The 25,662-nt window shown below is 45.4% G+C and overlaps 1 protein-coding gene across 1 annotated transcript in view; it reads right to left on the reverse strand.

Moving 5' to 3' along the window:
- The window catches only part of LOC109864570 (USP6 N-terminal-like protein), a 91,539-nt gene that overhangs the window by 53,471 nt on the left and 12,406 nt on the right, over positions 1 to 25,662 (reverse strand). The window contains exon 2 of the mRNA XM_031798172.1: positions 12,005 to 12,105. Within this exon, the coding sequence (XP_031654032.1) occupies positions 12,005 to 12,008 (4 nt within the window). The 5' untranslated portion in view covers positions 12,009 to 12,105. The remainder of the gene's footprint in view (positions 1 to 12,004; positions 12,106 to 25,662) is intronic.

A 25,662-nucleotide genomic window follows, 5' to 3' on the forward strand; every position in this document is an offset into this window, starting at 1 on the left:
CAAGTCAGTTAAGAACATATTCTTATTTACAATGACGGCCTTGGAACAGTGGGTTAACTGCCTTGTTCAGGGGCAGAACGACAGATTTTCACCTTGTCAGCTCGGGGGATCCAATATTGCAACTAGTCTAACGCAATAACGACCTGCCTCTCTCTCGTTGCACTCCACAAGGAGACTGCCTGTTATGTGAATGCAGTAAGCCAAGGTAAGTTGCTAGCTAGCATTAAACTTATCTTATAAAAAACAATAAATCAATCATAATCACTAGTTAACTACACATGGTTGATGATATTACTAGATATTATCTAGCGTGTCCTGCATTGCATATAATCTGACTGAGCATACAAGCATCTAAGTATCTGACTGAGCGGTGGTAGGCAGAAGCAGGCGCGTAAACATTCATTCAAACAGCACTTTCGTGCATTTTGCCAGCAGCTCTTCGTTGTGCGTCAAGCATTGCGCTGTTTATGACTTCAAGCCTATCAACTCCCGAGTTGAGGCTGGTGTAACCGAAGTGAAATGGCTAGCTAGTTAGCGTGCGCTAATAGTGTTTAAAACGTCACTCACTCTGAGCCTTCTAGTAGTTGTTCCCTTTGCTCTGCATGGGTAACGCTGCTTCGAGGGTGGCTGTTGTCATTGTGTTGCTGGTTCGAGCCCAGGGAAGAGCGAGGAGAGGGACGGAAGCTATACTGTTACACTGACAATACTAAAGTGCCTATAAGAACATCCAATAGTCAAAGGTTAATGAAATATAAATGGTATAGGAGGGAAATAGTCCCATAATTCCTATAATAACTACAACCTAAAACTTCTTACCTGGGAATATTGAAGACTCATGTTAAAAGGAACCACCAGCTTTCATATGTTCTCATGTTCTGAGCAAGGAACTGAAACGTTATCTTTCTTACATGGCACATATTGCACTTTTACTTTCTTCTCCAACACTTTGTTTTTGCATTATTTAAACCAAATTGAACATGTTTCATTATTTACTTGATGCTAAATTGATTTTATTGATGTATTATATTACGTTAAAATAAGTGTTCATTTAGTATTGTTGTAATTGTCATTATTACAAATAAATAAATTGAAAAAACGTCCGATTAATCGGTATCGTTGAAAAATAATTGAAAAATCATAATCGGTCGACATCTAGTGTGTGTGTGTGTGTGTGCGTCAGTCAGTGTGTACTGTACGTGTGTGTGTGTGTGTGTGTGTGTGTCAGTCAGTGTGCACTGTACGTATGTGTGTGTGTGTCAGTCAGTGTGCACTGTACATGTGTGTGTGTGTGTGTGTGTGTGTCAGTCAGTGTGCACTGTACGTGCGTGTGTGTGTGTCAGTCAGTGTGCACTTTACGTATGTGTGTGTGTGTGTCAGTCAGTGTGCACTGTACGTATGTGTGTGTGTGTCAGTCAGTGTGCACTGTACGTATGTGTGTGTGTGTCAGTCGTGCACTGTACGTGCGTGTGTGTGTCAGTCAGTGTGCACTGTACGTGCGTGTGTGTGTGTCAGTCAGTGTGCACTGTACGTATGTGTCTGTGTGTGTCAGTCAGTGTGCACTGTACGTATGTGTGTGTCAGTCAGTGTGCACTGTACGTATGTGACCGAGTGTGTGTCAGTCAGTGTGCACTGTACGTATGTGACCGAGTGTGTGTCCCCAGCCCAGAGTGTGTGTCCCCAGCCCAGAGTGTGTGTCCCGTGTCCCTGCTCCGCTGGTGAGATGCCCTGAGGACAGCTCAGAGGATCCATCTCCTCCTGCTGCTGTGTTTACTGCTAGATGTAATGATAATCCTGGAAGGCTTTCTTCCTGTTCCCCTCATCGACACACACTACAGCCCTAGGAGAACAGCCATCATACCATCATCATCTACAGAGGAAAGCAGAGGCAGGCAGAGAGCGAGAGAGAGAGAGAGAAACAGGAAGCCAGGTCAGTCTAGTGGGAGACTTGGTTCCATTGTGAAAACAGAAGTGAGACTACGGCTCCACAGGAGGAACTGAGATCAGAGGATATGGGAGAGGACATAAACACTACTGTGTTAAAGCCCAAAACATAAACACTAGAATACTGCACTGCAGCAATGGACACAAGCAATACAGCAACGCTGGTACCTCTATACAGTAGCAGCAACAACCCATAGAAGCCGGTTGCTCCGCTTATAGACGGGTTGGTTGTTAAGCAACAGAAACCAACACAAATCAGACAGGGTTGGCTTAGAACGTTGACCCTGTAAACTATATTTCGTCTCCAATGTTTATTGAAAACAAAATACATTTCGCACCAGGAGCACTTGTTTCTCGAATTCATCGTTAAAGTTGTTGGTTAGCTAGCTAGCGAAATGTAGCCATATTAACACCGACATCAGTCAAAACACCTTAACAAAAAAACATTGTATCAGGAACAAGATACAACGAGCTGAAACGCACCACCTACGATTCCCCACATGGCAGCTTGTCATTGTTGCTAACCAACTGGCCATCCAGAACGACAACACACCGCCCTCCGCCCCACTGAAGCGTGCGCACCGTTGTCAGCCAACCCATCTATATCTACTACAAACTGTCCTGCCTGTTAGAGGTGACACCTTCAACGTGAGATAAATCATTTACATTTTGTAGAAATAAGCTAAAACACTGTACTAACACCTATGTGGACTCTCCCATACTCAACCTTCTCAACTTGTTCAGGACACTGCCCAAGTGGGGCAGTGTGTGATAGACTAGTCCAACCTGTACCACACAAATTAGCTTTGTCTCTCTGACAAGTACTTCTCACTCCAGTAATTATCCCTGTGACATTGTGTCAGTCGGAGGGCCTGCTGGAGTGTCGCTGTGCTAAGCAGAGCTGTCCTGTCCAGAGACAGGGATGATAGCAGGCCTGGCCCTACACCAAGAGACCGAGAACCAGGGGTTGGACACTTTATCAGTGCCAACATTTCCCATGTTAGATTGTATAGCCCTAGACTGGGCCAAGTTAATGGACTGGAGGCCAACTGCATTTAACCAGGGCCAAGTATTAGCCGGTTAGAGTTCTGGGGCCTGGATTTGCATTCAGAACATTTTTATTCAGTCCAAGTGTGTTCCAGTAGCCTGTTAACACTAGCCCTGTTGTCATGGGGAACATGCTATCAGGCTGTCAGCAGGCTGTCAGAGAGCCGTGGTAGCCAGAATACTAGGCTAGCGGTGCTGTCTCAGTGCCCAGCAGATGGAGACCAGATGAGGCTTTAGAGGAGATAATGACCCTGGTCTGCACCACGCCTAGCCACTGTGGACCCAACAGCACGCTAGCTACCGAATGACATCAGATCAGTTCTCAGCTCAGAGACAGAGGGGGCAGAGACAGAGAGAGAGAGAGAAGAGAGCAGAGAGGGAGAGAGAGCAGAGAGAGAGAGAACAGAGAGCGATACTAGGAGATAATGTGACCTGTTGCCACAAGAAAAGGGCAACCAGTGAAGAACAAACACATTGTAAATACAACCCATATTTATGCTTATTTATTTTCCCTTGTGTTCTTTAACCATTTGTACATTGTTAATGTTTAATGTTAATTTTGATTGTTTATTTCACTTTTGTATATTATCTACCGCACTTGCTTTGGCAATGTTAACACGTTTCCCATGCCAATAAAGCCCCTTGAATTGAATTGAGAGAGCAGAGAGAGAGAGGCAGAGAGAGAGAGGGCAGAGAGAGAGAGGGGGCAGAGAGAGAGAAGAGAGAGCAGAGAGAGAGAAGAGAGAGCAGAGAGAGAGAAGAGAGAGAGAGAGAGGGAGAGAGGGCAGAGAGAGGGAGAGAGGGCAGAGAGAGGGAGAGAGGGCAGAGAGAGAGAGAGGGCAGAGAGAGAGAGAGGGCAGAGAGAGGGAGAGAGGGCAGAGAGAGAGAAGGCAGAGAGAGAGAGGGAGAGAGGGCAGAGAGAGAGAAGGCAGAGAGAGAGAGGGAGAGAGGGCAGAGAGAGAGAAGGCAGAGAGAGAGAGAAGGCAGAGAGAGAGAGAAGGCAGAGAGAGAGAGAAGGCAGAGAGAGAGAGAGAGAGAGAAGGCAGAGAGAGAGAGAGAGAGAGAGAGAGAGAGAGAGAGAGAGAGAGAAGAGAGAGAGAGAGAGAGAGAGAGAGAGAGAGAGAGGGCAGAGAGAGAGAGGGCAGAGAGAGAGAGGGCAGAGAGAGAGAGGGCAGAGAGAGAGAGGGCAGAGAGAAAGAGAGGGCAGAGAGAAAGAGAGGGCAGAGAGAGAGCAGAGAGAGAATAGAGTGCAGAGAGAGGGCAGAGAGAGAGAGAAGAGAGAGAGAGAGCAGAGAGAGAGAGCAGAGAGAGAGCAGAGAGAGAGAGCAGAGAGAGAGAGCAGAGAGAGAGCAGAGAGAGAGCAGAGAGAGAGCAGAGAGAGAGAGCAGAGAGAGAGAGCAGAGAGAGAGAGAGAGAGAGAGCAGAGAAGAGAGAATAGAGAGAAAGAAGAGAAGAGAGAGAGAGAGAGGGCAGAGAGAGAGAGGGCAGAGAGAAAGAAAGGGCAGAGAGAGAGCAGAATAATGGTGTTCCAAAAAAGGTCCAGTCACCAGGACCACAAATACAAATTCCATCTAGACACTGTTGCCCAAGAGCACACAAAAAACGATACATACCTTGGCCTAAACATCAGCGCCACAGGTAACTTCCACAAAGCTGTGAACGATCTGAGAGACAAGGCAAGAAGGGCATTCTATGCCATCAAAAGCAACATAAATTTCAACATACCAATTACGATTTGGCTAAAAATACTTGAATCAGTCATAGAGCCCATTGCCCTCTATGGTTGTGAGGTCTGGGGTCCGCTCACCAACCAAGATTTCACAAAATGGGACAAACACCAAATTGAGACTCTGCACGCAGAATTCTGCAAACATATCCTCCGTGTACAACGTAGAACACCAAATAATGCATGCAGAGCAGAATTAGGCCGATACCCACTAATTATCAAAATCCAGAAAAGAGACGTTAAATTCTATAACCACCTAAAAGGAAGCGATTCCCAAACCTTCCATAACAAAGCCATCACCTACAGAGAGATGAACCTGGAGAAGAGTCCCCTAAGCAAGCTGGTTCTGGGGCTCTGTTCACAAACAAACACACTCTACAGAGCCCCAGGACATCAGCACAATTAGACCCAACCAAATCATGAGAAAACTAAAAGATAATTACTTGACACATTGGAAAGAATTTACAAAAAAAAACAGAGCAAACTAGAATGCTATTTGGCCCTACACAGAGAGTACACAGCGGCAGAATACCTGACCACTGTGACTGACCCAAAATTAAGGAAAGCTTTGACTATGTACAGACTCAGTGAGCATAGCCTTGCTATTGAGAAAGGCCGCCGTAGGCAGACATGGCTCTCAAGAGAAGACAGGCTATGTGCACACTGCCCACAAAATGAGGTGGAAACTGAGCTGCACTTCCTAACCTCCTGCCCAATGTATCACCATATTAGAGAGACATATTTCCCTCAGATTACACAGATCCACAAAGAATTCGAAAACAAATCCAATTTTGAAAAACTCCCATATCTACTGGGTGAAATTCCACAGTGTGACATCACAGCAGCAAGATTTGTGACCTGTTGCCACGAGAAAAGGGCAACCAGTGAAGAACAAACACCATTGTAAATACAACCCATATTTATGCTTATTTATTTAATCTTGTGTCCTTTACCATTTGTACATTGTTAAAACACACTATATATATATATATATATATAATAATATGACATTTGTAATGTCTTTATTGTTTTGAAACTTCTGTATGTGTAATGTTTACTGTTAATTTGTATTGTTTATTTCACTTCATATATTATCTACCTCACTTGCTTTGGCAATGTTAACACATGTTTCCCATGCCAATAAAGCCCTTGAATTGAAATTGAATTGAGAGGGGGGGGGGCAGAGACAGAGAGAGACAGAGAGACAGAGAGACAGAGAGAGAGAGAGGAGAGAGAGAGAGAGAGAGAGGGGGAGGCAGAGAGAGAGGGGGGGGGGGCAGAGACAGAGAGGGGGGGGCAGAGACAGAGAGGGGGGGGCAGAGACAGAGAGAGAGGGGGGCGGCTGGTGATAGCTAGACATCTGGTAACATTCATCACTCCCCCTTTCATCTCTACCTCCATAACCCAGACATGTGAAGTGTCTGGATTGTTTATCAAACACGGCTGGTCAGTAGGGAGAGGGGGGTGGAGAGAGAGAGAGCTAACATACATCACTCCCCCTTTCATCTCTACCTGGCTGGTCAGTAGGGAGAGGGGGGTGGAGAGAGAGAGAGCTAACATACATCACTCCCCCTTTCATCTCTACCTGGCTGGTCAGTAGGGAGAGGGGGGTGGAGAGAGACCTCTGGTTCCTTTGATAACTACACTACTGAAAGACCTCTCCACTAACCAAAGGGCCTGTGTATAAGCATTCACAGTCCAGCCATTTCAAGGCTAAGACAGAGCTACCCTTCACTGTGAGTACGCATGTTTCACATTAAAACAGAACGCAGGTTTTTTTTAAACCAATTGCTCAAAGCACTTTACAAAAGCCAACATCTTGTATCTGTCAAAACATTGTGAGATGCAGAGCCAACCTCTGTCCTCTCCACTCTGTCCTCTCCACTCTGTCCTCTCCACTCTGTCCTCTCCACTCTGTCCTCTCCACTCTGTCCTCTCCACTCTGTCCTCTCCACTCTGTCCTCTCCACTCTGTCCTCTCCACTCTGTCCTCTCCACTCTGTCCTCTCCAAATGCACAGGAAATGACTCCATCCAGAACGAGTCATCCTCCATCGCCCGTCGCTCGTTAGAGAGCAAACCCCCCCCCCCCTCGTCTCCCCATCCTACAGGCTAACGGGCGGATGGAGGCTAATTAGGGTAATTAACTAGGGATATCAACGAGGGCACAGTTACTGATTGAATTTACCAGAGGGACAGATAAATAAGAAAAAGGGATAAAACAAAGACGTTTTATCCCAAAGCAGATTGTCTGCCGAGAAAGCAGATTGGGGGTCCCGGAGTACAACACCCTGTGGGGTTACAGCAGAGTGTTATGTTAGTGGTTTGGGTTGTTAGTGCTTGTTGTTTTGGTGCAGCCTGACCGACTCTGTAGCTGTGCTATTTGTGTTCTGACTGAAGTGAGGGATCAAAGCTGGGAAGGCCTTGCAGCATTTATCAGAGCAGGAAAAGTGATAGGCTACGCAGGGCCTGAGCACAGAACATAAAGAGACACACACACACACACACAAACTTTTCTGATACACACCCGGGAACTTTGATACGCCTATAGAATATATTATGTAAAACAATAGAAAGAAAAATGTGGCTAATCAAAACACGTATCTTTTCTATTTTTATTTTTTTATTTCACCTTTATTTAACCAGGTAGGCTAGTTGAGAACAAGTTCTCATTTATAACTGCAACCTGGCCAAGATAAAGCATAACAGTGTGAACAGACAACACAGAGTTACACATGGAGTAAACAATAAACAAGTCAATAACACAGTAGAAAAAAAAGGGGAGTCTATATACATTGTGTGCAAAAGGCATGAGGAGGTAGGAGAATAATTACAATTTTGCAGATTAATAACACTGGAGTGATAAATGATCAGATGGTCATGTACAGGTAGAGATACAGGTGTGCAAAAGAGCAGAAAAGTAAATAAATAAAAACAGTATGGGGATGAGGTAGGTAAAAATGGGTGGCTATTTACCGATAGACTATGTACAGCTGCAGCGATCGGTTAACTGCTCAGATAGCAGATGTTTGAAGTTGGTGAGGGAGATAAAAGTCTCCAACTTCAGCGATTTTTGCAATTCGTTTCAGTCACAGGCAGCAGAGAACTGGAAGGAAAGGCGGCCAAATGAAGTGTTGGCTTTAGAGATGATCAGTGAGATACACCTGCTGGAGCGCGTGCTACGGATGGGTGTTGCCATCGTGACCAGTGAACTGAGATAAGGCGGAGCTTTACCTAGCATGGACTTGTAGATGACCTGGAGCCAGTGGGTCTGGCGACGAATATGTAGCGAGGGCCAGCCGACTAGAGCATACAAGTCGCAGTGGTGGGTGGTATAAGGTGCTTTAGTGACAAAACGGATGGCACTGTGATAAACTGCATCCAGTTTGCTGAGTAGAGTGTTGGAAGCAATTTTGTAGATGACATCGCCGAAGTCGAGGATCGGTAGGATAGTCAGTTTTACTAGGGTAAGTTTGGCGGCGTGAGTGAAGGAGGCTTTGTTGCGGAATAGAAAGCCGACTCTTGTTTTGATTTTCGATTGGAGATGTTTGATATGAGTCTGGAAGGAGAGTTTGCAGTCTAGCCAGACACCTAGGTCCTTATAGATGTCCACATATTCAAGGTCGGAACCATCCAGGGTGGTGATGCTGGTCAGGCGTGCAGGTGCAGGCAGCAAAAGGTTGAAAAGCATGCATTTGGTTTTACTAGCGTTTAAGAGCAGTTGGAGGCCACGGAAGGAGTGTTGTATAGCATTGAAGCTCGTTTGGAGGTTAGATAGCACAGTGTCCAAGGACGGGCCGGAAGTATAGAATGGTGTCGTCTGCGTAGAGGTGGATCAGGGAATCGCCCGCAGCAAGAGCAACATCATTGATATATACAGAGAAAAGAGTCGGCCCGAGGATTGAACCCTGTGGCACCCCCATAGAAACTGCCAGAGGACCGGACAGCATGCCCTCCGATTTGACACACTGAACTCTGTCTGCAAAGTAATTGGTGAACCAGGCAAGGCAGTCATCCGAAAAACCGAGGCTACTGAGTCTGCCGATAAGAATATGGTGATTGACAGAGTCGAAAGCCTTGGCAAGGTCGATGAAGACGGCTGCACAGTACTGTCTTTTATCGATGGCGGTTATGATATCGTTTAGTACCTTGAGGCTGAGGTGCACCCGTGGCCGGCTCGGAAACCAGATTGCACAGCGGAGAAGGTACGGTGGGATTCGAGATGGTCAGTGACCTGTTTGTTGACTTGGCTTTCGAAGACCTTAGATAGGCAGGGCAGGATGGATATAGGTCTGTAACAGTTTGGGTCCAGGGTGTCTTCCCCCTTTGAAGAGGGGGATGACTGCAGCAGCTTTCCAATCCTTGGGGATCTCAGACGATATGAAAGAGAGGTTGAACAGGCTGGTAATAGGGGTTGCGACAATGGCGGCGGATAGTTTCAGAAATAGAGGGTCCAGATTGTCAAGCCCAGCTGATTTGTACGGGTCCAGGTTTTGCAGCTCTTTCAGAACATCTGCTATCTGGATTTGGGTAAAGGAGAACCTGGAGAGGCTTGGGCGAGTAGCTGCGGGGGGGGGGGGGGGGGGCGGAGCTGTTGGCCGAGGTTGGAGTAGCCAGGCGGAAGGCATGGCCAGCTGTTGAGAAATGCTTGTTGAAGTTTTCAATAATCATGGATTTATCGGTGGTGACCGTGTTACCTAGCCTCAGTGCAGTGGGCAGCTGGGAGGCGGTGCTCTTGTTCTCCATGGACTTCACAGTGTCCCAGAACTTTTTGGAGTTGTTCATATTTTTCAATAGTTAAATGTAAGAAATGTGTTACTGAAATCAAAATACTACTGGTGTCACAGAGCAAGCTGGAGAATAGTACTGGTGTCACAGAGCAAGCTGGAGAATAGTACTGGTGTCACAGAGCAAGCTGGAGAATAGTACTGGTGTCACAGAGCAAGCTGGAGAATAGTACTGGTGTCACAGAGCAAGCTGGAGAATAGTACTGGTGTCACAGAGCAAGCTGGAGAATAGTACTGGTGTCACAGAGCAAGCTGGAGAATAGTACTGGTGTCACAGAGCAAGCTGGAGAATAGTACTGGTGTCACAGAGCAAGCTGGAGAATAGTACTGGTGTCACAGAGCAAGCTGGAGAATAGTACTGGTGTCACAGAGCAAGCTGGAGAATAGTACTGGTGTCACAGAGCAAGCTGGAGAATAGTACTGGTGTCACAGAGCAAGCTGGAGAATAGTACTGGTGTCACAGAGCAAGCTGGAGAATAGTACTGGTGTCACAGAGCAAGCTGGAGAATAGTACTGGTGTCACAGAGCAAGCTGGAGAATAGTACTGGTGTCACAGAGCAAGCTGGAGAATAGTACTGGTGTCACAGAGCAAGCTGGAGAATAGTACTGGTGTCACAGAGCAAGCTGGAGAATAGTACTGGTGTCACAGAGCAAGCTGGAGAATAGTACTGGTGTCACAGAGCAAGCTGGAGAATAGTACTGGTGTCACAGAGCAAGCTGGAGAGCTTCATATGACACCAACGTTTACTTTGTAGCACCTACAGATGAAACACTATGGCGTCTTAAAGGAGGCCTGGGCAACTTCAATTCGGTTTTAATATACTAATGTCAACAATCCTTCCTCCAAAATACACACACGCTGATCTGTGAATTTTACTTTTATATATATAAATATATATATTTATTTTTAGCTACTTTCATGAGGAATCACCAGGTCCAAGAGTGGTTGCCCACCCAGTTCTCTCCTAACCCAGCTCTGCAGTGTGAGAGCACAGAGGTAGTAAGCTATAAATACCTGCTTAGCACCACGTTCCTGGCAGGTGTCTCTCATCTGTCACTATCAATTATATTTTTATCCATCACTCACAATCAGACACCTTGTGGCCCATGAGCACAGACCACGCGCACAGACCACGCGCACAGACCACGCGCACAGACCACGCGCACAGACCACGCGCACAGACCACGCGCACAGACCACGCGCACAGACCACGCGCACAGACCACGAGCACAGACCACGCGCACAGACCACGCGCACAGACCACGCGCACAGACCACGCGCACAGACCACGCGCACAGACCACGCGCACAGACCACGCGCACAGACCACGCGCACAGACCACGCGCACGCTGTCCCACGCTTCCCCTGCATGTTTATGAGCGTTAGAGCGTGCAGAGGAAAAGGCAGTAGTCCAGTTCACTCTCTCAGCACTCCCCTTCACAGCATCTGGCTAATCCAATCACCTTACAGTAGAACACCACACATGCACAGGGTTGCCCCGGTAACCGACGAGCAACCCTTCAGCACCAGCCAGAGACCGAGCCTACGCAGAGCACTGCAGATAGAAATCAACTGTATGGAACAGACATGTGTATTATAGTAGAACGTGGACATACTGGACAATCAGGCCAGCTCTATGCAATACATTCTATCTGAAATGCTCTTAAATATTTTTTGCTTTGTTGAATCTGGAATTGGACTTGATAAAGAGCCGTGGGGAAAGTCCCCTTTGAAAGAAGATATCCAGATAACAGCCAGATAACTCTGGACAAACAATGTTTTCGTCCTACGTGGACGCACCTTTTCATTCCTTTGATACCGCTAACTTAATTCACACACACACACACACACACACACACACACACACACGAAGCTCTTAATTATTGCCCATGTATTCTGAGCCAAGACACATTCCAAGTGCAATATCTTAACATAGAACTGAGCAGAAGCTCAGACATGGTGTGATTCACAGCTCACTTTTCCATAGAATGCAGCATGTCCCATTAGACACTGTCGGATTCAACACCATGGACAAAGACGGCCCAGGCACAGCTGTACACACACACGATGGAGTGTGCCTCCTGCTCCACCCCATGCCCCTTCCCATCATGCATTGTGGGGCTGGTTGATGGGTGATTGCCTTGGCGAGTCAAGGACGCAGCACTCTCTCCTCTCTGCCATATGGTTCAGCCACAGGGAGCAGGAGGTGCAGACAGACTGAGCCCATCTAACACCTCTCCACATGAAGCATCCATAGGCCACATGTAGTGGAGCGCAGCAAGGAGCTACTTCTCTTTTCTCCAGCTTCTACCCAGACGGGTACATCAAATAGCTACCAACGATAAAAAGGACTTTTCCCACTAGTGAGCTGAACCGAACAGTGCTAAACCGTGCAGGCCGGCACAGTATGGTTCAGGCCGGCTAGATGGTGTGAGAAGGGTAGTGACCTATGATAACCCTGGCTGTGTTGTTGAGGGGCATGGTGAGGGGTTATAGGTACTTACTCATAGTGGAGGCTGGGGGCGGGGAACAGGGCAGGGCCCAGGCGGGGTTTTGGACAGGTGCGGTCGTTCTCCACAGGTGCCCTCCTAGAGGCACTCATGACCTGCAGAGAAGGAGAGGAGTCATTCAAATGAGCGGAGACCAAAACCAAACTAAGTAGGTTCTCAGACACAATTTTAATGTTTCAGGGACAAATGCGTAAGGTTTCTAGAGGCAACACACTGTCAAGAAGACAAATCATTATAACGTTCAGAAATATCATGATGTCTTTCATATGAGGAATCACATTAGACCTGCGTCACTGACTCCATGATGGGTACAATCTATCCTGTCCACCTCACTGCCATACACCCCTGGAGTGACGTGCTACATGACACAAACACAGTACGTGCAGGGCACACACACACACACACACACACACAGATGAAGAGGATCAGAGACGACAGTTGGCATGATCATTAGTGTCATCATTGAGTTAGTAAGACAGGGTGCGGTGAGAGTGACCAGGCCTGTGTGTGTGTGTGTGTGTGTGTGTGTGTACCCATAAGGCCCAGCCACCGGCCCACCAAACTAAACCTGTCTGGTGACAGTGGTGTTCCTCTGTGGTGGGGTAATAACAGGTGATTGGATAGTGCTGCAGATGCAAGCCATGCAGTGGGAGGGAGGGGTCAATTACCTGGCTCATGTTGCCCTGACACAACAGGGCAGAAGCCACAGAGGATCTGATTCTTCCTAGAGACCTCTGCTATTGGTCGAGCACAGGTCAGAAAAACACTTAAAGATGGAATCACCATCGGGGGAAACAACTCCACTGTTCGCCCCCAGCGCCTTAGTCATCGTTTTGTTGATGAAAACAGAGGAGAGGAGAATTCAGTAGCGTGGTTAAATAAATTGCAATGCATATTCTGCTGTCCTAATGTGTGTGCGAGTTTGTCAGAGGGGAAAAAAACTGTTTGTTGTTTGCAGTAATTTCCCCATTGTTGTAATTTCACCACTGTTGTAATTTCCCCATTGTTGTAATTTCACCATTGTTGTAATTTCCCCATTGTTGTCATTTCACCAAACAGACGTGGCAGTTTCACCAATTAAGGATTCCAGCTTTAATTAACAGAAGACGAACAAGCGCTGACATAGTTTCATGTGTCAATCCAAAAATGCCAATACTTACAACTGTGTTCATGAATCCATGCTGTAAATATTAGGGGTATACACAGTGTACAAAACATTAAGAACACCTTCCTAATATGGACTCGAAAGTAGTCCAAATAAGTAGAATTGGTCTCAAAGATGCCCATCCCTGGTCTGTCATGGAAAGAGGTGTTCCTAATGTTTTGTACACTCTGTATATCAATGAGATTTGCTTTGCGCATCTAATTATATAATTACATTTCTCTTTGTGCATGTAATTGTGATAACATACTGATGTGATCTTGAAAGGATTCTTATTTGATTTATTTTTAGAGCCCATGGGGATGGTGTTGAAAATTGGCAGCAGCTAAACATCCTCCTGCAATGCATTGGACGATTGGATAATGTGTTTGTACTGGTCACTATCCAAATATTTATTTATTTAACAAACACACACACACACACACACACACACACACACACACACACACACACACACACACACACACACACACACACACACACATACACACACACACAGTTGAAATCGGAAGTTTACATACACTTAGGTCAGAGTCATTAACATTTTCAATCACTCCACACATTTCTTGTAAACAAACTATAGTTTTGGCAAGTCGGTTAAGACCTCTACTTTGTGCATGACACAAGTCATTTTTCCAACAATTGTTTAAAGACAGATTATTTCACTTATCACAATTCCAGTGGGTCAGAAGATAACATACATTAAGTTGACTGTGCCTTTAAACAGCTTGGAAAATTCCAGAACATTATGTCACGGCTTTAGAAGCTTCTGATAGGCTTTTTGACATCATTTGAGTCAATTGGAGGTGTACCTGTGGATGTATTTCAAGGCCTAATTTCAAACTCAGTGCCTCTTTGCTTGACATCATGGGAAAATCAAAATAATTCAGCCATGACCTCCTGGAATATGTGTCGACCTCACAAGTCTGGTTTATCCTTGGGAGCAATTTCCAAACGCCTGAAGGTACCACGTTCATCTGTACAAACAATAGTAAGCAAGTATAAACACCATGGGACCACACAGCCGTCATACCGCTCTGGAAGGAGACGCGTTCTGTCTCCTAGAGATGAACGTACTTTGGTGTGAAAAGTGCAAATCAATCCCAGAACAAAGGCAACGTACCTTGTAAAGATGCTGGAGGAAACAGGTACAAAAGTATCTATATACGCAGTAAAACAAGTCCTATATCAGCAAAGTCCTATATCAGCAAGGAAGAAGCCGCTGCTCCAAAACCGCCATAAAAAAGCCAGACTACGGTTCGCAACTGCACATGGGGACAAAGATCGTACTTTTTGGAGAAATGTCCTCTGGTCTGATGAAACAAAAATAGAACTGTTTTGCCATGATGACCATCGTTATGTTTGGAGGAAAAAGGGGGAAGCTTACAAGCTGAGGAACACCATCCCAACCGTGAAGCACAGGGGTGGCAGGATCATGTTGTGGGGGTGCTTCGCTGCAGGAGGGACTGGTGCACTTCACAAAATAGATGGTAGCATGTGAAAGGAAAGTTAGGTGGATATATTGAAGCAACATCTCAAGACATCTGTCAGGAAGTTAAAGCTTGGTTGCAAATGGGTCTTCCAAATGGACAATGACCCCAAGAATACTTTTATTTTTTATTTATTTAACCAGGTAGGCTAGTTGAGAACAAGTTCTCATGTACAACTGCAACCTGGCCAAGATAAAGCAAAACAGAAACAACAACACAGAGTTACACATGGAATAAACAAGCGTACAGTCAATAACACAATAGAGAAAAAAGAAAGTCTATATACAGTGTGTGAAAATGGTGTGAGGTGGTAAGGCAAAAAGTAACTACAATTTATCAGATTAACACTGGAGTGATAGATGAGCAGATGACGATGAGCAGATGATGGTGTAGTGATACTGGTGTGCAAAAGAGCAGCAAAGTAAATAAAAATATGGGGATGAGGTAGGTAGATTGGGTGGGCTATTTACAGATGGATTATGTACAGCTGCAGCAATCGGTTAGCTGCTCAGATAGCTGATGTTTAAAGTTAGTGAGGGAAATGTAAGGCTCCAGCTTCAGCGATTTTTGCAATTCGCCATCACAAAGCCCTGACCTCAATCCTATAGAAAATTTGTTGGCAGAACTGAAAAAGCGTGTGAGAGCAAGGAGGCCTCAAAACCTGACTCAGTTACACCAGCTCTATTAGGAGGAATGGGCCAAAATTCATCCAACTTATTGTGGGAAGCTTGTGGAAGGCTACCTGAAAAGTTTGACCCAAGTGAAACAATTTAAAGGCAATGCTACCGAATACTAATTGAGTGGATGTAAACTTCTGACCCACTGGGAATGTTATGAAAGAAATAAAAGCTGAAATAAATCATTCTCTCTACTATTATTCTAATATTTCACATTCTTAAAATAAAGTGGTGATCCTGACTGACCTCAGACAGGGAATTTTTACTGGGATTAAATGTCAGGAATTGTGAAAAATTTGTCTACGGTGTATATAAACTTCCAACTTCAACTGTGTGTGTGAGTGTGTGTGTGTTAGAGGTCAACCGATTATAATTTTTCAACGCCGATAACGATAATTGGAGGAGCTAAAAAGCCTATACTGATTAATCGGCCGATTTTTTTACATTTATTTGTAATAATAACAATTACAACAATACTGAATGAACACTTATTTTAACTTAATATAATACATCAATAAAATCAATTTAGCCTCAAATAAATAATGAAACATGTTCAATTTGGTTTAAATAATGCAAAAACAAAGTGTTGGAGAAGAAAGTAAATGTGCAATATGTGCCATGTAAGAAAGATAACGTTTAAATTCCTTGCTCAGAACATGAGAACATATGAAAGTTGGTGGTTCCTTTTAACATGAGACTTCAATATTCCCAGGTAAGAAGTTTTAGGTTGTAGTTATTATAGGAATTATAGGACAATTTCTCTCTATACCATTTGTATTTCATTAACCTTTGACTATTGGATGTTCTTATAGGCACTTTAGTATTGCCGGTGGAACAGTATAGCTTCCGCCCCTCTCCTCGCTCCTCCCTGGCCTCGAACCAGGAACACAATGACAACAGCCACCCTCAAAGCAGCGTTACCCATCGCTCCACAAAATCCCCAGCCCCTGCTGAGCAAGGGGAACAACCACTCCAAGTCTCAGAGCAAATGACGTTTGAAATGCTATTAGCGCGCACCCCACTAACTAGCTAGCCATTTCACATCGGTTACACCAGCCTCATCTCGGGAGTTGATAGGCTTGAAGTCATAAACAGCGCAATACTTGACGCACAACGAAGAGCTGCTGGCAAAACGCATAAAAGTGCTGTTTGAATTAATGCTTACGAGCCTGCTGGTGCCTACCATCGCTCAGTCAGACTGCTCTATCAAATCATAGACTTAGTTATAACATAATAACACACAGAAATACGAGCCTTAGGTCATTAATATGGTCGAATCCGGAAACTATCAACTCGAAAACAAGACGTTTATTCTTTCCATGAAATACGGAACCGTTCCGTATTTTGTCTAAGGCGTGGCATCCATTAGTCTAAATATTTTTGTTACATTGCACAACCTTCAATGTTATATCATAATTACATAAAAGTCTGGCAAATTAGGCAGCCCAAACTGTTGCATATACACTGACTCTGCGTGCAATGAACGCAAGAGAAGTGACACAATTTCACCTGGTTAATATTGCCTGCTAACCTGGATTTATTTTAGCTAAATATGCAGGTTTAAAAATATGTACTTCTGTGTATTGATTTTAAGAAAGGCATTGATGTTCATGGTTAGGTACACATTGGAGCAACGATACGCACTGCATCGATTATATGCAACGCAGGACCCGCTAGATAAACTTGTAATATCATCAACCATGTGTAGTTATAACTAGTGATTATGATAGTTTTTTATAAGATAAGTTTAATGCTAGCTAGCAACTTACCTTGGCTTCTACTGCATTCGCGTAACAGGCAGTCTCCTCGTGGAGTGCAATGTAACAGGTGGTTAGAGCGTTGGACTAGTTAACTGTAAGGTTGCAAGATTGAATCCCCCGAGCTGACAAGGTGAAAATCTGTTAAATAATGATTCCATTAAAAGGTGTAAAAATAATATATAAAAATCTGCCAAATCAGTGTCCAAAAATACAGATTTCCGATTGCCCTAATTAATCGGCCATTCCGATTAATCGGTCGACCTCTAGTGTGTCTGTGTGTGTGTGTGTACGTACACACACACACACACACACACACACACACAGTACCAGTCTGGACACACCTACTCATTCAAGGGTTTTTATTTTTTTACTATTTTTACATTGTATAATAGTAGTGAAGACATCGAACTATGAAATAACACACATGCCAAGAGTGTGCAGCGGTCATCAAGGCAAAGGGCTGCTACTTTGAAGAATTTGAAATATAAAATATATTTTGATTTGTTTAACACTTTTTTGGTGACTACCGTCTTGGCCAAAAGTTTTGAGAATGACACAAATATTAATTTTCACAAAGTCTGCTGCCTCAGTTTGTATGATGGCAATTTGCATATACTCCCGAATGTTATGAAGAGTGATCAGATGAATTGCAATTAATTGCAATGTCCTTTGCCATGCAAATGAACTGAATCCCTAAAAAACATTTCCACTGCATTTCAGCCCTGCCACAAAAGGACCAGCTGACATCATGTCAGTGATTCTCTTGTTAACACAGGTGTGAGTGTTGACGAGGACAAGGCTGGAGATCACTCTGTCATGCTAACTGAGTTTGAATAACAGACTGGAAGCTTCAAAAGGAGGGTGGTGCTTGGAATCATTGTTCTTCCTCTGTCAACCAAGGTTACCTGCAAGGAAACACGTACCATCATCATTGCTTTGCACAAAAAGGGCTGGCAGTAAGATTGCACCTAAACCAACCATTTATCGGATCATCAAAAACTTCAAGGAGAGCGGTTCAATTGTTGTGAAGAAGGCTTCAGGGTGCCCAAGAAAGTCCAGCAAGCACCAGGACCGTCTCCTAAAGTTGATTCAGCTGCGGGATCGGGGCACCACCAGTACAGAGCTTGCTCAGGAATGGCAGCAGGCAGGTGGGAGTGCATCTGCACGCACAGTGAGGCAAAGACTTTTGGAGGATGGCCTGGTGTCAAGAAGGGCAGGAAAGAAGCCACTTCTCTCCAGGAAAAACATCAGGGACAGACTGATATTCTGCAAAAGGTGCAGGGATTGAACTGCTGAGGACTGGGGTACTGTCATTTTCTCTGATGAATCCCCTTTCCGATAGTTTGGGGCATCTGGAAAAAGTCTTGTCCGGAGAAGACAAGGTGAGCGCTACCATCAGTCTTGTGTAATCCCAACAGTAAAGCATCCCGAGACCATTCATGTGTGGGGTTGCTTCTCAGCCAAGGGAGTGGGCTCACTCACAATTTTGCCTAAGAACACAGGCATGAATAAAGAATGGTACCAACACATCCTCTGAGAGCAACTTCTCCCAACCATCCAGGAACGGTTTGGTGACGAACAATGCCTTTTCCAGCATGATGGAGCACCTTGCCATAAGGCAAAGTGATAACTAAATGGCTCGGGGAACAAAACCTGAATATTTTGGGTCCATGGCCAGGAAACTCCCCAGACCTTAATCCCATTGAGAACTTGTGGTCAATCCTCAAGAGGCTGGTGGACAAACAAAAACCCACAAATTCTGACAAACTCCAAGTATTTATTTTATTATGCAAGAATGGGCTGCCATCAGTCAGGATGTCAGTCAGGATGTCAGTCAGGATGTGGCCCAGAAGTTAATTGACAGCATGCCAGGGCGGATTGCAGAGGTCTTGAAAAAGAAGGGTCAACGCTGCAAATATTGACTCTTTGCATCAACTTCATGTAATTGTCAATAAAAGCCTTTGACACTTATGAAATGCTTGTAATTATACTTCAGTATTCCATAGTCACATCTGACAAGAATATCTAAAGACACTGAAGCGGCAAACTTTGTGGAAATTAATATTTGTGTCATTCTCAAAACTTTTGGCCACGACTATACATGATTCCATGTGTTATTTCATAGTTTTGATGTCTTCACTATTATTCTACAATATAGAAAATAGTACAAATAAAGAAAAAGCCTTGAATTAGTATCTGTGTCCAAACGTTTGACTGCTACTGTATATATCCTCAGGAGGGTGTTAAACGATGAGAGACAGAGACATTCCTACAATTGTGCTGTACATGAGACTACAGGTGGATTCCAATCCTCTACCCTGGTTGACTCACATCTAAATAGCCCCACGTACTGTAGCTATATCTAGTCAGCCAGACATGTTGCATACACCTGTTGTGGTTCAGTCAGCAAAGACCTGACTAAGGAAAACAATGGGTTAATAGATTGGGCTCAGGCCTGAGTGTGTGGGCTGAGAGTCTTAGCTTTAAGGCGGTGAACTGGGATAAGGGAAACCAGACCATATGTTCACCTCTGCTCTGACCCAGGTCTACAGCCAGCTAATCAACAGCAGCATTACTGAGCAGCCAATCAACAGTAATGTTACGGGAAGATTGAGGAGGCAGAGGGACCTCAAAGCCCTATTAAAATAGGCCCAACTCTGTATTATTATGGAGTTAGTAGTATCACTCTCCAAAGCTGAGAAGGTCAGGCATAAAGGAACATTGGCCCAAGGCAGAGTGAGGGAGATGGGCTAGGGGCAGGGGTGTACTGATCAGTGGATGGACCTCTCTTCCTTCTCCAAGGACAGAGGAGCCCTGGCAGAAATGATAGCATCAGGTACTGCCAAAGCAGCATCCATGCAACGGAGGCTGCCAAACACGCACACACACTCACCTAATCACTCACTCACACAGACACACACTCACCTACTCACTCACAGACACACACTCACCTACTCACTCACACACAGACACACACTCACAGACACACACTCACCCACACTCACCCACTCACTCAGTCCAAAAATACCGATTTCTGATTGTTATGAAAACTTGAAATTGGCCCTAATTAAAAAGGCCAATCCGATTAATCTGTAGACCTCTATCACACACACACCTAGTCACACACACACACACACACACCCCTACTCTCTATAACACACACACCCCTACTCTCTATAACACACACACACACCTAAACTCTATCACACACACACACACACCCCTACTCTCTCTCACACACACACACTCACTCTCACACACACTCACACCTACTCTCTCTCACACACACACCTACTCTCTCTCACACACACACACACACCTACTTTCTCACACACACACCTACTCTCTCACACACACACCTACTCTCTCACACACACACCTACTCTCTCACACACACACCTACTCTCTCACACACACACCTACTCTCTCACTCACACACCTACTCTCTCACTCACACCTACAGTGCCTTGCGAAAGTATTCGGCCCCCTTGAACTTTGCGACCTTTTGCCACATTTCAGGCTTCAAACAAAGATATAAAACTGTATTTTTTTGTGAAGAATCAACAACAAGTGGGATACAATCATGAAGTGGAACGACATTTATTGGATATTTCAAACTTTTTTAACAAATCAAAAACTGAAAAATTGGCGTGCAAAATTATTCAGCCCCTTTACTTTCAGTGCAGCAAACTCTCTCCAGAAGTTCAGTGAGGATCTCTGAATGATCCAATGTTGACCTAAATGACTAATGATGATAAATACAATCCACCTGTGTGTAATCAAGTCTCCGTATAAACGCACCTGCACTGTGATAGTCTCAGAGGTCCGTTAAAAGCGCAGAGAGCATCATGAAGAACAAGGAACACACCAGGCAGGTCCGAGATACTGTTGTGAAGAAGTTTAAAGCCGGATTTGGATACAAAAAGATTTCCTAAGCTTTAAACATCCTAAGGAGCACTGTGCAAGCGATAATATTGAAATGGAAGGAGTATCAGACCACTGCAAATCTACCAAGACCTGGCCGTCCCTCTAAACTTTCAGCTCATACAAGGAGAAGACTGATCAGAGATGCAGCCAAGAGGCCCGTGATCACTCTGGATGAACTGCAGAGATCTACAGCTGAGGTGGGAGACTCTGTCCATAGGACAACAATCAGTCGTATATTGCACAAATCTGGCCTTTATGGAAGAGTAGCAAGAAGAAAGCCATTTCTTAAAGATATCCATAAAAAGTGTCGTTTAAAGTTTGCCACAAGCCACCTGGGAGACACACCAAACATGTGGAAGAAGGTGCTCTGGTCAGATGAAACCAAAATTGAACTTTTTGGCAACAATGCAAAACGTTATGTTTGGCGTAAAAGCAACATAGCTCATCACCCTGAACACACCATCCCCACTGTCAAACATGGTGGTGGCAGCATCATGGTTTGGGCCTGCTTTTCTTCAGCAGGGACAGGGAAGATGGTTAAAATTGATTTTATGATGGATGGAGCCAAATACAGGACCATTCTGGAAGAATGGGTCTGAAAAAGACCTGAGACTGGGACGGAGATTTGTCTTCCAACAAGACAATGATCCAAAACATAAAGCAAAATCTACAATGGAATGGTTCAAAAATAAACATATCCAGGTGTTAGAATGGCCAAGTCAAAGTCCAGACCTGAATCCAATCGAGAATCTGTGGAAAGAACTGAAAACTGCTGTTCACAAATGCTCTCCATCCAACCTCACTGAGCTCGAGCTGTTTTGCAAGGAGGTATGGCAAAACATTTCAGTCTCTCGATGTGCAAAACTGATAGAGACATACCCCAAGCGACTTACAGCTGTAATCGCAGCAAAAGGTGGCGCTACAAAGTATTAACTTAATTAAGGGGGCTGAATAATTTTGCACGTCCAATTTTTCAGTTTTTGATTTGTTAAAAAAGTTTGAAATATCCAATAAATGTCGTTCCACTTCATGATTGTGTCCCACTTGTTGTTGATTCTTCACAAAAAAAATACAGTTTTATATCTTTATGTTTGAAGCCTGAAATGTGGCAAAAGGTCGCAAAGTTCAAGGGGGCCGAATACTTTCGCAAGGCACTGTACACCTACTCTCACACACACACACCTACTCCCTCACACACACACCTACTCTCTCACACCTACTCACTCACACACACCTACTCTCTCACACACACACACACACACACACCTACTCGCTCTCAATCACACACACACACACACACACACCTACTCGCTCTCACACACACACCTACTCTCTCACTCACTCACACACACTCTCTCATACACACCTACTCTCTCACACCTACACACACACACACTCTCTCACTCACACCTACTCTCGCTGTCTCTCACACACACACACACACACACACACACCTACTCACTCACACACACACACACCTACTCTCACCTACTCACTCACACACACCTACTCTCACTCACTAACACACACCTACTCTCTCACACACTCACACACACACACACACACCTACTCTCTCTCACACATCTATTCGCTCTCTCACTCACACACACCTATTCTCTCTCACTCACACACACCTACTCTCTCACACACACACCTATTCTCTCTCTCTCTCTCACTCACACACACACCTATTCTCTCACTCACACACCTACACACACACACACTCACTCACACACCTATTCTCTCACTCACTCACTCACACACACCTACTCTCTCACTCACACACACACACACTCTCTCACACACACACACACACACCTATTCTCTCTCTCACTCACACACACCTACCTACTCTCTCACACACACCTACTCTCACACACACCTATTCTCTCTCTCTCTCACTCACTCACACACACCTACTCTCTCACTCACACACACACACCTATTCTCTCACTCACACACACACACACACTCACACCTACTCTCTCTCACTCACACCTACTCTCTCTCACTCACACACCTACTCTCTCACTCACACACACACACCTACTCTCACACACCTCACTCACACACCTACTCACTCACACACACACACACCTACTCTCACACACCTCACTCACACACCTACTCACTCACACACACACACACACACACACCTACTCACACACACACACACACACACACACACACCTACTCACTCACACACACAACCTACTCACTCACACACACACACACCTACTCTCTCTCTCACTCACACCTACTCACTCACACATACCTACTCTCTCTCACTCACACACACCTACTCTCTCACACACACACCTACTCTCTCACTCACTCACACACACACACTCACACACCTACTCTCTCTCTCTCTCTCTCACACACCTACTCTCTCACTCACACACACTCACACACCTACTCTCTCTCTCACTCTCACACACCTACTCTCTCACTCACTCTCACACACCTACTCTCACTCACTCACTCACACACACACACACACCTACTCTCTCACACACACACACACCTACTCTCTCACTCACTCTCACACACACACACACACCTTCTCTCTCACACACACACACCTACTCTCTCACACACACACACACACACCTACTCTCTCTCTCTCACTCACACCTACTTACTCACGCACACCTACTCTCACTCACACCCACCTACTCTCTCTCTCACTCACACCTACTCACTCACTCACACCTACTCACTCACACACACCTACTCACTCACACACACACACCTACTCTCACTCACACACACCTACTCTCTCTCACACACCTACTCTCTCTCACTCACACACACCTACTCTCTCTCTCACTCACACACACACACACACCTACTCTCTCACTCACTCACACACACCTACTCTCTCTCACACACACACCTACACTCACACCTACTCTCTCTCTCACTCACACACACACACACACACCTACTCTCTCACACACACACACACCTACTCTCTCACTCTCACACACACACACACCTACTCTCTCTCTCACTCACACCTACTTACTCACACACACCTACTCTCACTCACCTACTCTCTCTCTCACTCACACCTACTCACTCACACACACCTACTCTCTCTCTCACTCACACACACACACCTACTCTCTCTCTCACTCTCACACACCTACTCTCACTCACACACACACACACACCTACTCTCTCACACACACACACACCTACTCTCTCACACACACACCTACTTACTCACGCACACCTACTCTCACTCACACCCACCTACTCTCTCTCTCACTCACACACACCTACTCACTCACACACACCTACTCACTCACACACACACACCTACTCTCACTCACACACACCTACTCTCTCTCACACACCTACTCTCTCTCACTCACACACACCTACTCTCTCTCTCACTCACACACACACACACCTACTCTCTCACTCACACACACCTACTCTCTCTCACACACACACCTACACTCACACCTACTCTCTCTCTCACTCACACACACACACACACACCTTCTCTCACACACACACACCTACTCTCTCACTCTCTCACACACACACACCTACTCTCTCTCTCACTCACACCTACTCTCACTCTCACTCACCTACTCTCTCTCTCACTCACACCTACTCACTCTCTCACTCACACCTACTCACTCACACACACCTACTCTCTCTCTCACTCACACACACACACCTACTCTCTCTCTCACTCACACACACCTACTCTCTCTCTCACTCACACCTATTCTCTCACTCACTCACACACTCACACACACCTATTCTCTCACTCACTCACACACACCTACTCTCTCTCACACACACCTACTCTCTCACACACACACACACAACACACACCTACTCTCACTCACACCACCTACTCACTCTCACTCACACCTACTCACTCTCTCACTCACACCTACTCACTCACTCACTCACACCTACTCACTCACTCACTCACTCACTCACACCTACTCTCTCACTCACACACACCTACTCTCTCTCTCTCTCACTCACACACACCTACTCTCTCTCTCACTCCACACACACCTACTCTCTCTCTCACTCACACACACCTACTCTCTCTCTCACACACACCTACTCTCTCTCACACACACCTACTCTCTCTCACACACACACCTACTCCCTCACACACACACCTACTCTCTCACACCTACTCACTCACACACACCTACTCTCTCACACACACACACACACACACACCTACTCGCTCTCAATCACACACACACACACACACACACCTACTCGCTCTCACACACACACCTACTCTCTCACTCACTCACACACACTCTCTCATACACACCTACTCTCTCACACCTACACACACACACACTCTCTCACTCACACCTACTCTCGCTGTCTCTCACACACACACACACACACACACACACCTACTCACTCACACACACACACACCTACTCTCACCTACTCACTCACACACACCTACTCTCACTCACTAACACACACCTACTCTCTCACACACTCACACACACACACACACACCTACTCTCTCTCACACATCTATTCGCTCTCTCACTCCACACACATTCTATTCTCTCTCACTCACACACACCTACTCTCTCCACACACCCAACCTATTCTCTCTCTCTCTCTC

The sequence above is a fragment of the Oncorhynchus kisutch genome, linkage group LG19 (genome assembly GCF_002021735.2).
Source record: "Oncorhynchus kisutch isolate 150728-3 linkage group LG19, Okis_V2, whole genome shotgun sequence".
NCBI lineage: Eukaryota > Metazoa > Chordata > Actinopteri > Salmoniformes > Salmonidae > Oncorhynchus > Oncorhynchus kisutch.